The 14441-nt window shown below is 38.2% G+C and overlaps 1 protein-coding gene across 2 annotated transcripts in view; it reads right to left on the bottom strand.

Moving 5' to 3' along the window:
* LOC117409214 (DENN domain-containing protein 4C-like) overlaps positions 1 to 14441 on the bottom strand; it is a 76953-nt gene that overhangs the window by 15478 nt on the left and 47034 nt on the right. For both annotated transcript variants that reach the window (XM_059000005.1, XM_059000009.1), the window contains exons 14-20: positions 13547 to 13585; positions 11490 to 11620; positions 10653 to 10788; positions 8599 to 8805; positions 6806 to 6934; positions 5462 to 5609; positions 4690 to 4836 (exon numbers count right to left, since the gene is read on the bottom strand). In XM_059000005.1, the coding sequence (XP_058855988.1) occupies positions 4690 to 4836; positions 5462 to 5609; positions 6806 to 6934; positions 8599 to 8805; positions 10653 to 10788; positions 11490 to 11620; positions 13547 to 13585 (937 nt within the window). The remainder of the gene's footprint in view (positions 1 to 4689; positions 4837 to 5461; positions 5610 to 6805; positions 6935 to 8598; positions 8806 to 10652; positions 10789 to 11489; positions 11621 to 13546; positions 13586 to 14441) is intronic.

The following is a 14441-nucleotide window of genomic DNA, read 5'->3' as shown; positions in this document are numbered from 1 at the left end:
CAGGTCTCTGGCAGACTGGAACAGGTTTTCCTCCAGGATCTGCCTGTACTTTGCACCATCCATCTTTTCCTTGATCTTCACAAGCCTCCCTGTCCCAACTGCTGCAAAGCATTCCCAAAACATAATGCTGCCACCGCCATGCTTTACTGTAGGGATGGTGTTAGCAGGGTGATGTGCCGTGTTTGGTTTCCGCCACACATATCGCTTAGCATTGAGACCAAAAAGTTCCACTTTGGTCTCATCAGACCACAAAACCTTCTCCCACATGCTATTTTATTATTATTATTTATCTCTTAGCACACGCCCTTATCCAGGGCGACTTAATTGTTACAAGATATCACATTATTTTTACATACAATTCCCCATTTATACAGTTGGGTTTTTACTGGAGCAATCTAGGTAAAGTACCTTGCTCAAGGGTACAGCAGCAGTGTCCCCCCACCTGGGATTGTACCCACGACCCTCCGGTCAAGAGTCCAGAGCCCTGACCACTACTCCACATGCGTGCAGTGTCCCCTAAGTGTTTCTTTGCAAAAGCTATGCGGCACATCATACGGCTTTTTTCAGCAGTGGCTTCCTTTTTGCCACCCTCCCATACAGGCCATGTTTGTGGAGTACTCTTGAAAATGTTGACTGTTCAACATTTTTTTTTTTTTTAAGTAATTACTTTGAATATTTCTATAATTGTTCTTTCACGTTGAAAGCGTAGATGATGTTGTGTAGATCAGTGAAACAAACTCCTACTTTAATGCATTCTGAATTGTATTTTTTAGGCAGTAGAATGTGAAAAATGTTCAAGGGTGTGAAGGCTTTTTCAAGGCACTGTATATTGTCTCCATTCCATGTAAAGGGCTATGAAGGACCAATTAGTAAGTGGCTTAATGTATCTGATAAAAGTAATCTGATAGAAACGCTTTTTGAAAGGTGTCCAATAAGATTATAAAGTGAATGCATTAAACCTGTTACTTCTCTACTGCTTGTTCAATACATTTAAGACTGTAATAATACAACCATCCAATTTATGAGTGACTAAAAAACTCAATGTGATTTATGGTCCCCAATCTTGGGGATTAAATGATTAAGAAAACTCACTTCAAGGATCAAATACCAGCGACAAGATGCCGCAAACAGAAATGACTAAACAGCTATTTCCAGGAATTATAATATCAACAATAAGCATTTGTATGTATGGTGTAGATGACTTGAGGTAATATGATGCATTCAGTTTTGTGATACAGGAGACTAGCTAATCCTAGCTAATTAAAACAAAGGTTCTTTTAAACTGATTTTTGATGACATGTACATTAAGAATTAAAAACACAGACTAGAAAGTTTAGTACAGTGAAAATTATGATTAGTGCTCTGAACAAAATTACTAATCTTCGTATGGTCCAGACCCAGTTGACTGTCCACCATTTTCACAAATATATTGGCGTTATAAAATATATGTTCCATCATATCCTACTAATGTGTTGCCAACTAAACAGCCCATTCATTCCATCTCATAACAAGTAATACAAAGGAATTGCTCAAATCATGGTTAGTATAGTAAGACTAGCATATTGTGTTATGTATTGTTTTGTGACTTGTTAAACTTCTACAAATATACCAGTAACTCCTACTGCTGTTGTATTACAAAGAGACTCGCATTTACTAGAGATGCAGGTTCCATTGTGGGACAAAACCCTTTTTGTCTCCCATCATCCAGTGCAAATTACTGGTACATAAAAAGGAGTTTAGAAACAACTTTTAATGGAATACATACAATCAGGTTTTCAAAACAACTGACTGCATTACCACAACCCAACACCAGGTGGCACCATCACTGACAAAAAAAGTGAAGCTCAGACAAAACTGTTTAGCAAACAGGTCTAAAACAGGGGTCCAAGGTTGGCATTCCACTCCCTCCTGGTCTTTATTCCAGCCCCGTTCTAAATTATTTATTGAACCAATTAAGCCTCCATCCAGACCCTTACGTAGTTAATTATGTCATTTTACCTGCTCAACCTGGAGTGGAATGGCCCTCCAGGACCATGCTTTGACACCCCTGGACTAAAGGAAATGTAATTGACACAGTCTCAACTTCTTTCACTTGCTGAGTCTTTGCAGAATTAAATTATTATCAGCAATAATTTTGACAGAATCTACCATACAATCTGTAGAGCACCCTGGAAAAACCAATGAACCATTGGCAGATCTGTCCAGTGCTCTATAGAACACATAAGAAAGCTCCTTGCCTGTTTTTACCACCCACACGAACGCAGTACTGGACACACTCAGACACATATTTGGAGCCAGGTTAGTCCCTTACAAGGTAAGTAATCATAAATGGTTAAGTCACAATGAGGCTGTAACCATGCGCCTATGGGTTTTAAAACTTCAGTAGATATCTGTTTCACTTGTGATAAATACTGTTCATATCCACTAAAACTTGACTAGATACACCCTACTCTGAAAGCAATATCCCAGTGGACATACTGTATTTAGCATAAATAAATTCAAATTAAATGAAGAAAACTAGCACATGATGGCTTTAAGACACATGGAACAATGACATGCAATCCTTGGAATATACCATGACACAGAAACTGCAAGAGGGCCATTACCTGAAGCACTTCCACTCAAGAGCAGAACAAAACACTACCCTCCCATCCAAAGCTCCATTTCACACACGTCTTTGCGACAGCCAAGGACATATGCAGCACTAAAAGAGACAGCACAGAGAGCAGAAGCAGAAACACAAAAGCAGAGAGGGACACTTTAATAACAGACAAAGGAAATGGCCTTAGTGGAAAAGAAAAGCAGGAAGAAGCTGGGCCAAATATATAGAAGTAAATAAAGATGGTATCACAGGCATGCAAGATACCAAACATTGAAAAAAAAGCATCTTATACATTTTACTAAGTTTTTTTTTGTATTACTACATAAGCTACTATTGAGAATTTCAGTAGGGATCTATGAAATTCTGGTTTCTAGTTGGATAACGCCCTCTAGCATGCAAAAGATGCAAGACAGGTTAACGAAACACCATGTCATATTGACCTCAAATGTGGCGTGCATCATAGTGTGCTCGACTGTTTTTATATCTGGCCATGGCTACCACTCTAGTTATGCAAGACATGCAAGATACCAACAGTCCCAGAACACTGCCACACCTATACTAAGCTTGGTTTATTTGAACATGTAATGAGTTTCAATTGTTGTATGCCTTATGCTTGTCAACCATATTTGGTTTATTTCAGGGTATGTGAAACAAGCCGGTAATGTATTTTTTACAGACACTGAAACAGTTAACGTTGAACAATATTGAATAAATGATTTCCAATACGGCTTGTTTTCACATGTCGACAATATTTTGAAACCCATAAAATACCAAGTAGTAACATTTCAGAAAGCTTTCTTTTTGTTTGAACCATTAAGATACAGGTCATAGAAAACAGTTGCCGTTTCGACAGTACCATTTTCTTTGTTCGTTGCTTGAGAAAGATGCTGAATTGAAGCACAGAAATAGAAATAAGACTCATGTTGCATAGCAGTTTCACATACTTCCGGTTTTACTTGATTAGCGCCAGTGTACAGTTAACAAGCTCAGGTGAGTCGTATTAAACTCAGTGAAACCAGGAATGGATCAAACTGCTGTGGAATAGGAGTCTTATTCCATTCCCTGTTGCAGCAAGAATAGCACATGCAGTGGTGATGTGAGCTTCCTCACATTCAAGCAAGCATCAAGCTTGGAAGGACTGCTCTCTAGGGTGTAACAAGCAGTTCAGTCTCCATACTTCCAATCATTGGCCCCTTATCAATTCCTCGATGTTACTTGCCATACGTTCAATGGAAAAAAACCAAAAATCACTGGCAAAAAAAGAAACAACCAGCTGTAGAACAACCAAAGCTGTTTTTTTTCCTAATTGACTGTACAGACTGCAGTGTTATGAGTTCCTTACTAAGCCATGTACCACCAGCTATGTAACCTCTATGGTAGGTGAGCAACATGCACCGATCTGGCTCCAGTTCAATATACTTAAGGCAATACCATCTTTTGTTTTGTATCATCAACGTATCCTAAAGTGATTCCTTACAAATGCGGAAACCCAATTCTTAAATGAGGATGTTACTGAATATATTCTCATTGTATAACAGCTGGAGAATCCTGACATGTCACGGGTAGAAGTCATCACAGCTGAGATTACTGAGCCTAACAGGGGAGACCACAATACAGGTGTCTTAAAGCAAATGTAAGGCTTTGACTGCTACTCAATGGGAAAACTACTTCCATCCCTATATGCAACAGCATTGGCTATAGTGGTCACTGTATATTTTATTACATATAAGTGAAAGTGCATGGAGTGCAGGATGCGCTCTACAGCCTGCAGATTGTAGGTTTGAATCCAGGCTATGTCACTGCTGACCGTGACCGGGGGTTCCTAGGGGGCGGCGCACAATTGGCCGAGCACCGCCTGGGTAGGGAGAGCTTAGGTCGGCAGGGCAATCCACGGTTCACTGCGCACCAGCGACCCCTGTGGCTGATAGGGCATCTGCGGGTCTGCAGCGGAGCCATTCAGATCTGTGTTGTCCTCTGGCACTATGGGTCTGGTGGCTTCGCTGTGGATCCGCAGTGCGAAAAATGACGGATTGGCAGGAACACGTTTCGGAGGACGCGTGTTTCAGCCTCAGTTTCCCGAGTCGTACCTGTGCTGCAGTGTTTGTCAGTCGAGTCGAGGATGATTAGGTTCCTCACAAAGAGAGTGTGTTCTCCACCGTTTGTGTCGATCGAGCTGTCCACACTGCCATGGCTCATTGTGTCACCATCGCTCCCACCTGCAGTGCCGACCGGGGCTGCAGAGAAACAGTGGAGGTTAGTATGCATTTAGGCTTTCTAACAGTTGTCAGTGACTCATTAAAATATTTTGGCAGCAACTACAATGGCTAAAATATTGTTATTCAACAGCAATTGCCAACAGTTGGTCAATATTTGTTGCCATATATTGTTAGAAATATTTGTTACACGCTTTAAAAACTAAAAGTAGGCCTACAGGAGTGAGTTATGAAACCTGTTTGTTTTTTTTTAATTATTTGTCTACTTGGTTGTATGTTACAAGGATGTTGGCTTTGAGCTCTTGCAGGGTTAGGGAGGAAAACCAGTCGTGCCTCATCGCTCTCCACAACCACTACTGGTCAGAAGGCGACTTCACAGTGGGCCCATGCCTCCAGGTTTCAGTAGCTTGGTAATGTTCCATGATTAGGTTTGGTGGGTGAAAAGAAGAAAATGGCTTGACAGTGGTAACAGAAGTTGTCTGTTGATTTGCAGGCCCTGATCAGTAAGTGGGTTACAGCGGTGAGACAACATTCAAATTGGACAGCAGAATAGGAAAGAATCTTTGTTTCTGCTTAGATAGAAAAAAAAAAATGATTGGCCCATTTCATAATTTGTAAGATACATAATGTCCCGGTTAGTTGTTACCTGTGGTTACCAAGGCTGGGCTTATTGAAGATGGTGTCTTTCCAAGTGCTTGTTTGAACTGTGCCACTCCACGCAACACGTTTCGTACCTTCGTCCACATAAAGTAACCACTTCTGTTCCTGCTCGGCCACGGGCTCTCGAACACAGCCTGACAAGCGAAAACCAGTCAGTACAACATTCATAGGACAGCAGGAGTAACTCAACATGGGTTTTTGTGAACCAAAAGAAAAGGCACCCCATTGAATATAACCCCCGAGACTGGTTAGTAAACACCATGCAAAATGGATATGAAAAAATGCCAAGTGGTTGTAAAGTGGAAGCAGCAGCCTATATATTAACTATAAAAAAAGTAACCATCATATTGTTTAGTGAAATGGACCAGGTGTTTTTGGCCTGTCATCACCATGGCTTAACATTTAACATAGCAAGCCACTTTTTTTTTTTTTTTTTTTTTTTTTTAAATTAACACATGTATATCTTTTTCTTAAAACACAAGCATCAGCTTTCATTACACTGGCACGTATTTCTAAACTTTTTCAAAACAAGTTATAAATGCAGTAGTACTACTGTAGTTAAATCAGAAGGCCTGTGATATAATCTATGCCATCTCTCAGGCGTATTGAAACTAATCAAAATTCAGCAGTTACTAATTTGGCATAATTCCACCGATAACATATTTCTGAACTTGATAAAGATAAGTTATTGTTTGCTGCCGCGCCTGGTAAATCTTGAACAGAAACTTGTCATTGTTTGGGAGTGACATTTGTTTGTATTAAGGTAACAATTAAAATGCACTTACTAGAGATAAAGTACTATTTTAAAGAGAGTATCTGGCATTGTTCTGGATCCCACACTTAAGTTAAGTGAGATGGGTGAGTTCCTAATCTAGAATTCAGGATTTCAGTTTGTACCGGTACAAATTGTTCTTTTGGTAAGATTTGAAATTCTGCCAGCAGACATCCCTACTGGAGTCTGTACCAGGCAAGGCCCTGAGTTGAACCTTGACATATATTAATCATTCATTAACCCTTTGGTGAACAACAGGCAGCTACTGTATGCAGTGCCTTTGGTCCTGTATCAAGACACACAGCCTCTGTATCACAACATAAAGCATGTAAAGATGTATCACCATGCACTGATGCATTATGAATCTTTTCACTCCATCGGCAAATAAATTAACAATATGTTACATGAAAATGACAACACAGTAGTGTGTTGCACGCATGTTTATATGAAGAACGCAAAAGTAATGCACGCAGGATCAACATCTGATATACCCATTAGGGTATACTGGTCATCCATACTTTTACATTCACTTGGCAGCTCAGGTTTTGTTTCCCTTACCTTGTTGTAATAGCCGTATGTGATGGCGTTGGGTTGAACACCAGCGTTTTTCATCTCAAACAGAACTCTCACTGCCAGCACTGGAAGCCCCCATATTCCACACAGCTGCATCACCACCCTGTAGCAGACCTGTAGGAAGAGGGAGGTCAACCCAGCTTTCCAACACACAGTCTGACAGAAACATCCTCTTAGATTTTTCATTCACTCTTAACTAAGGCTGTCAAGCGATTAAAACAATTGATCGTGATTAATCTTGCGATTACAATTTTTAAATCTTAGTTAATCTTGGTTTTAATTGCATATTTCATTGATACAATTACTGCATCCATCTCATTCAAGTGTGTTTTATTACTAATGCCATTATTATTTTAAAGTTGTTGTTCTTACCTATATGACCCCCATATGACCCTGATCGTTCCCCGAGAACGGAAAATGCTAATCTTCTGACAATCCCTAAAATTCGTTTAAACTCTGGTCAGAGCCAGGGCATTTAGTTATAATGCCCCTCGTCTTTGGAACTTGCTCCCAGGTCATATCAGGAATGCTAGGACAATTGAATCTTTTAAATCCTGTTTGAAAACGTATTTGTTTTGGGTCTGTTTATTTGTAGCTGGATTATATATTAGACACAGGCATTTCTATATTTCTTTTGTAAATCGTCATGTAATGCTTGCATGAAGAGCGCTATATAAGAGCAATTTGTATTGTACTGTCGTATCATCATCATCATCATCATCATCATCATCATCATCATCATCATCATCATCATGATGCAAAAAACAACCCATCATAAAAAAAACTGTTGTCCTATTTCTGGATTAATATTGTTGCCTCCTCTTTATACTTTTAAAACTCCCGTATTTGCTGTTAAATTGTTTGAACTGCTAAATCACAACGGAGTCCGTTTATTACTCGCCTTAATAAATTTCAGATTATACTATATATTTTCATTTCAGTTTCCTTTAAAAAGGGTATCCTTTACTGATGTTTTTCATTGTTTTAAAAAAAAAAAAGTATTCTCTTTTTTAATAACTTAATTGTCTAAATAAAAAAGCATTCACTGAGAAACGGTTATATTCTCTTTAATTGTAAATACTTTTAGTACTTTGCTCCATAATGCAGTTGCATGCGCTCGAGTATATTAAAATGGTGATGCTGGGATTGAGTTACGGTATGAGACGGTCAAAATGGAGGAGTGCGATTAATTAAAATTAATCTCCAAAGAAATTAACGAGTTAAATCGCAGAAGTTAACTGCAATTAATTGGTAGCCCTACTCTTAACACATTTTCCCTAAAAGTGTCATAAGTACTTTAAATACAAATGAGAGAAATGTAACCACTTTTTAGTAATACAATGCATTTGATACATCTTTGACTGTAAAAATGTTAGGAACATACAGTCCCTGCCACAGTGTACATTCAAAATGAGAGCGGTCAATATTTTAAAGATGACCACGACTTACATCCACTGTATATGTACATAAAAAACCGTCAAACCAAGCTAACTCGCAATTGGATAGGTGGTTCAAAACATGTGTGTAATATAGCTTTTAATAGGTCTTGGTTTTCTTCATTGGGTTTTAGTGGCTCCACCTGTGGTTTTGATCACAGGCTGGCATACTCTTGGCTTGGGAACAAGTTGCAGAAGCCCATAAATTAAAAAACTTAAGTCTACATGAGTTCCAAGTGGAAAAATAGATGAATGTGATAAGAATATAAATGAGATGCATCCTCATTGACCCCCACTGTTTTAAAAGTCAATTGAAGTACCACATAAAATGCATGGACTTGCCTCATCCAGGACCTCCACCTCTGTGTTTCTCATTTTGATGAGTACGTTGTACGCTTGCTGCATGGCCCTGACCTTGGAATGGGATACTCTCACATGGGACGGCAGGCAGATGAACCACAAGCTGTAGCAGTGGCTGAACAAGCACTTGGCCCAGAGAGGTGGGTTGGAATAAAACCTCTTCGCCATTTTGTGGGCAGATTTGATCTCCTGCAAAAAGAATAAATTATTATTTACATATATGCACTTTTTTTCTGCTCAGCATTCCACTGTGTCACACAGCACTTGTTTATAATATAATATAGGTAGGGCATCTGATTTTCTGTGTTTTACCCTGACTTTTATACTCTCTTTTAAGAATTCAATTGATACCCGTTAAGTCATTCGTGTATCTCAAATCACAACGGAGAAACATGTTAGTAGTAAAATTTACGTTTTTTTTTTTCTGTGAAACAACTAAATGGGCTTTAAAATTGTCCAAGCCTTAATTTTTCATTTACAAGCATAACGTGCAAACGAAATGACAACATGTGAATAAGTGACTGCAACAGGCTGGCTGGTGGTTGTGTCAGGCCAGGAAATGCAGGACACAGAGTGGCGAGTGAATTGCGCTGTTGCGCCGGTTTATTATAAACAAACAATTTAAACACAAAACACAGAACAAACAAAAACAGCACTTTGGCCAAAATAAACAGACAAACAAAAACCACTGAACTAACCCCACAACAAGTATCATGCTGGTCCTCCAGCACGAATAGCAATTGTTATTTATTATTTTTACCTCCTGACTCTCTCTTTTCTGTTCTCTCCACACTGAACACCCAACCCTGAGTGAGTGATTCGTGCATCTATATATACAGCTGTGCCGGGATTCAATTGCTAATTAATCATTCACTTGAATACCAGCACGTGAACTAATTTGTGCAACCCCGTGCTCACATCCTACTACATATTTTAATCTGCACGTGAAGTGATTGTGCAATCCCTGTGCCTAAATACAAATATACAGTTTACATCACTCGTGCTACATATCCCAACATATATATACACCAACAATTACACACCACATACAACATAAAACACAAAATCAGCACAGGGTCGGGGCACCCTGTCACAGTGACTAATCTTTATTAAAGCTATAATGAAAAATAAAGTATTTTATGCTGTACACACTATTACAATCATTATACGTAACTGTATTTACATTTATAAAGATGTGTCACTTCTACTTTTAAATGAAAAAGTAAGAGACTTACAATTTAAAAGCCCATTTAGTTGTTTCACAGAAAAAGAAAAAAAAAATGAATCAATTTTACTATTAATACTACTCAGTTGTGACAGATACACAAATGGCTTAACAGGTATCAATCGAATTTTTAAAGGAGAGTAGATAGTCGGGGGTAAAACACCAAAAATCAGAAGCCCTAAATATAGGATAGGGTGTTGATGGTTCTGGTTCATTCATAACTTATAAAAAGTTGAAATGTTTGTCAACAAAATCACACAAGTTTCTTTTGATTACACTACATGTTGGTGATCATAATCTAAAAAAACATTTTAAAAAAAAGTCAAAAATACAATCTGAGAGGTCTACAGGAGGCTAGGAGTCTGTCACTAACAGACAGACGGACTGGCAAAGGGGCACAATTAGTTCATTACAATACACACTATAGGACCCTTAAATACAAAAATAAACAAATAAAACCACCATCTGTTCTGAAGCATTGATACATTTTCCATGCAACACAAGGAATGTTGGTCATAGGTTTTTAGGTGTTAATATTTGAACAATTTAATATAGAAACAGAGCGTGTGAGCCAGTGATGGCTTTACCATATTAAAATCAGATGCACAAAGTCTACTGTTCTAAAGATGCTCAAACACCATTAACAATGCTGTAACATCCTGTCTCGCCCCATATATTGGAACTTTGAATTAGCCTGTGACCTCCAGATAATCGAATAAAACTGTATTTTTTTTAAGATTAATGTAGTTGAATCATCACAGCCCTTACTTCAACATGGAAAAAAGCCCAGAGAGCTGTTCCTGTATCTCACCTGCTTGGTTCGTTTCGCCAGCAGTACCGAGCTGTTGCATAAACTGGCACCTGCCACCCGTCTGCTGATACTAGAAGGCTTGAGTTCCATTGGTCTGTCAAAAAGCTCTGGGTCCAACTGGGGGAAGTTTTTATACCTGAAAGAAGAAATGCATATTGAACAAAACCAGACAGAATACACAAACAACAACAGGGAAGAAGAAGACGAAGACAGGACGAAGAAGAGAGCCTGTATAAATGTGGCAATATTTATCAAATTAATTTGGTTTCTTTCTTTAAGGCTACACTCTGCAGGTGTGTTTTTTTATTATTATTATTATTATTATTTATTTATTTATTTCTTAGCAGACACCCTTATCCAGGGCGACTTACAATTGTTACAAGATATCACATTGTACATTATTTCACATTATACAGATATCACATTATTTGACATACAATTACCCATTTATACAGTTGGGTTTTTACTAGAGCAATCTAGGTAAAGTACCTTGCTCAAGGGTACAACAGTAGTGTCCCCCACTGGGGATTGAACCCACAACCCTCCGGTCAAGAGTCCAGAGCCCTAACCACTACTCCACACTCTTTTTTGAAGATACTTGTGTTTATTTTTCATTTTCATACATCACTACTATAAAAATAACAAACTGTTCTAAACAAATCCACTATTTGAATGTTAGAAAACATCCTAACTAAGTTTAATCACAACTGGATGAGCGATTCTATCAATATATGTAAAACTTCACTATATACAAAGCAGGGCACGATAACCGTTTGAATTTTCATTAAATAAAATGTAAACCTATGAAAATGCAGATCCTTGTAGTCGGTGTATTACCTGTACTTGCCCGGAGGGTCAGGTCCGTCGGTTGCCGGGGGTTCTGGAGGCATCACAAACACTGTGTGCTCACTTTTCTGTGACTCATCCAGCTCGATCAGCCTAGTGTCTTCAGAGGTGTCAAAATCAACCTGCACAGAACACAACAAAACAATATTACACTTTATAAAGACTTGCATGCGCAGTACTGCAGCTGCCACTGCCTCGGCTTAACAGCTTTGAAGAACAGCAAGAAGGAAGGTTAAAGTGGTTGCAGCAAACTTATTTAATTAATCTAACCTGTCCTGCACTTTCATTCACTTTATAGGTTTCAAATGTGCAGTTTTGAAGAAAATACATGTTTATAGCAAATATGTATTTTCATATTAAAACATGACATCTGGTACTACAATTGTTAAATAAATCTGTGTTTGTAAGCATGGCCGTAACTAGCTATGAGGACACAGAGGTTGTGTCCTCGGTTGTTTTTTTGCATCATCAATGCTGGTAAAGTACAAAAGACTCCTTAATTTTCTCTGTTGGCCGTGTAACATAGAGGTTGAATAGTAAATACCAAGCTGTCATATAAATACTGCCAGACATAGCTTGAAACCTAAGTTTGACCTCAGTAGAATGTCAGCTCTGGTTATGATGCTGTTTGTAAGCCATGCTTTCAGTTAGTGTTGCACTTGGGACATAAATATGTTAGGTTAGGGTGTAAGAATAGCTGAATTTCGTGCAATATTAGTTAGTATAGAGACCGTTACTGAGAATTGTATTGAGAACTTCGAAGTAATATTTTGAATTGCTTTTTACAAATTAAAAAAAAAGTCGTAAGACAACTGAGACATTGTAGTCAATTTGATTATGAATCAATTTTCAACAAGAACTCTCCCAGAAAAAATAGAAGTATACACCACAAGTACTTGAACTGACACAACAAGGGATGGGATATACTAGCCACTTCCAACATTCAAATTATGAAAGGTATCCATGGCTTACCGGTACCTGTAAATTTAAAAGTATACTGCTGAAACTGTATTTTGTTCATTACAGAAAAGGAACATCACTGGCTACATCGAGGATGTGTAACGAGGTCAGCACAAAAACCATGAGCTTTCCCAAAGTCTCTTGCGAGCCACTGTTCCACTCAAAACTTTTGGACAAACCCGGATTGATGATTCATTGGATGAGCAGAAGCATAGGGATACAATGCAATGAGCAAGCAAGAACTGGCTTTCAGAGGGCATGATGAAGGCACCAATTCCTCAAATAGAGGTAATTATGTGGAATTACTTTCTCTGATTTCTGACTACGACAGCATGTTAAGCAATCACTTGTCAATAGCCACAGTATTCTCAGGTACCTGTAACAAAATTCTAAACGGTTTAATGTCTTTGGTGCCTCAGGTTCTGCTAGATGCAGAAGTACAGGAAGACAAGTACATAGCTGTAATGGTAGATTAAACAACCAATGTTGGAAACAGCTCAGCTGTCTTGTGTTTTCAGGTATGTGACGGATAGTTTCCCGAAAGAACGGCTGTTCTGTGAAAATGTGTTACATTTACTAAAATTGAACCAAAGTCATCTTGCTAGAACCAAAGTCATTGTATTTTTATCTTGCTCTTAATTGTATTATTACTTGTACGGTGATACTTGAAATGTATCTTTGTTTACGACTAAGTCGCCCTGGATGAGGGCGTCTGCTAAGAAATAAATAATAATAATAATAATAATAATAATAATAATAATAATAATAATAATAACAACTAGAGTTGCAAGCAACTTTTACAGCTTCCTAGTAGTGAAATCCATGCGAGCAATCACCTTCATTCAATTGTGGGCATTACTTCACATAGGGTTGTATAACCCTGTGTAATTTGAAGTGTTTACGTGCAACAGTGTTCGTGCTATGAAACGTGCAAAATGTGTCCAAAACATCAATATGGCCACCATCCATGTGACCATACAGCTCCATTTAGTGGTGTAGATAAATGTAAAAACAGAACAAATGTTATATCGCAAGCAGAAATCTATAACTAAGGCAGTTAAAAATATATATAATATATATATAACTACCTTTGCTCCTTTGTCTGTGCCTTTATCAGAAGGAAAAATCTACAAAAAGAAAAAAAAGAAACACTCATATTTATTACAGGGCTGACAGGTTCAGGCCGCTGTACAAGGCCACCAATTAAAATCAGTTTGTTGTGTCTGAAGGCAACTAACACAGGCTAACCTCACAGCAGTGTGGAGTAGTGGTTAGGGCTCTGGACTTGACCGGAGGGTCGTGGGTTCAATCCCAGGTGGGGGACACTGCTGCTGTACCCTTGAGCAAGGTACTTTACCTAGATTGCTCCAGTAAAAACCCAACTGTATAAATGAGTAATTGTATGTAAATATAATGTGATATCTTGTAACAATTGTAAGTCGCTCTGGATAAGGGCGTCTGCTAAGAAATAAATAATAATAATAACAACTTGGTTTCATTTGAAAATTATAACCAATGTAACATATTTTCTATTGTTAGAGATGCTGGTTTTCACAAAGTTCTTTTACAGTTTCTACAGTTCTTTTAACAATGTAGGCAGAGTCAAAATGTTGTTTTACTTTAAAGGTCACAACCTGGCAAAGTCAAGACCTGAATGAAGTTTATGGTTGCTTAAAAGAGAATTTTAGTTAAAAAATACAGTAGACTCTCACAAACCTAAACCTGCTGGGGCTGATTTGTTTAGAGGAATCACCATAATCTGTACCATTCTAAATTCCTGGTCTAGTCTTATGTTTTTTATACTTATATTGCCTCAAATCAGTAATAAAACCTAGAGAATAAAATATACAAGGACAGCTGAAAATGTTTTCCACCCTGTCAAAATGACATCAAGTTTCTACAGCTTTTATCAGCATGCCTTTTATTAGGATTATAGGTCAGTTCAGACTAGCAGCCTTTGGACTGAGGACAGTTCTTCTGCTT

The sequence above is a fragment of the Acipenser ruthenus genome, chromosome 2 (assembly GCF_902713425.1).
Source record: "Acipenser ruthenus chromosome 2, fAciRut3.2 maternal haplotype, whole genome shotgun sequence".
NCBI classification, from domain to species: domain Eukaryota; kingdom Metazoa; phylum Chordata; class Actinopteri; order Acipenseriformes; family Acipenseridae; genus Acipenser; species Acipenser ruthenus.
The sequence above is the reverse complement of the archived record's forward strand: the minus strand, read 5'-3'. Positions and strand labels throughout refer to the sequence as shown.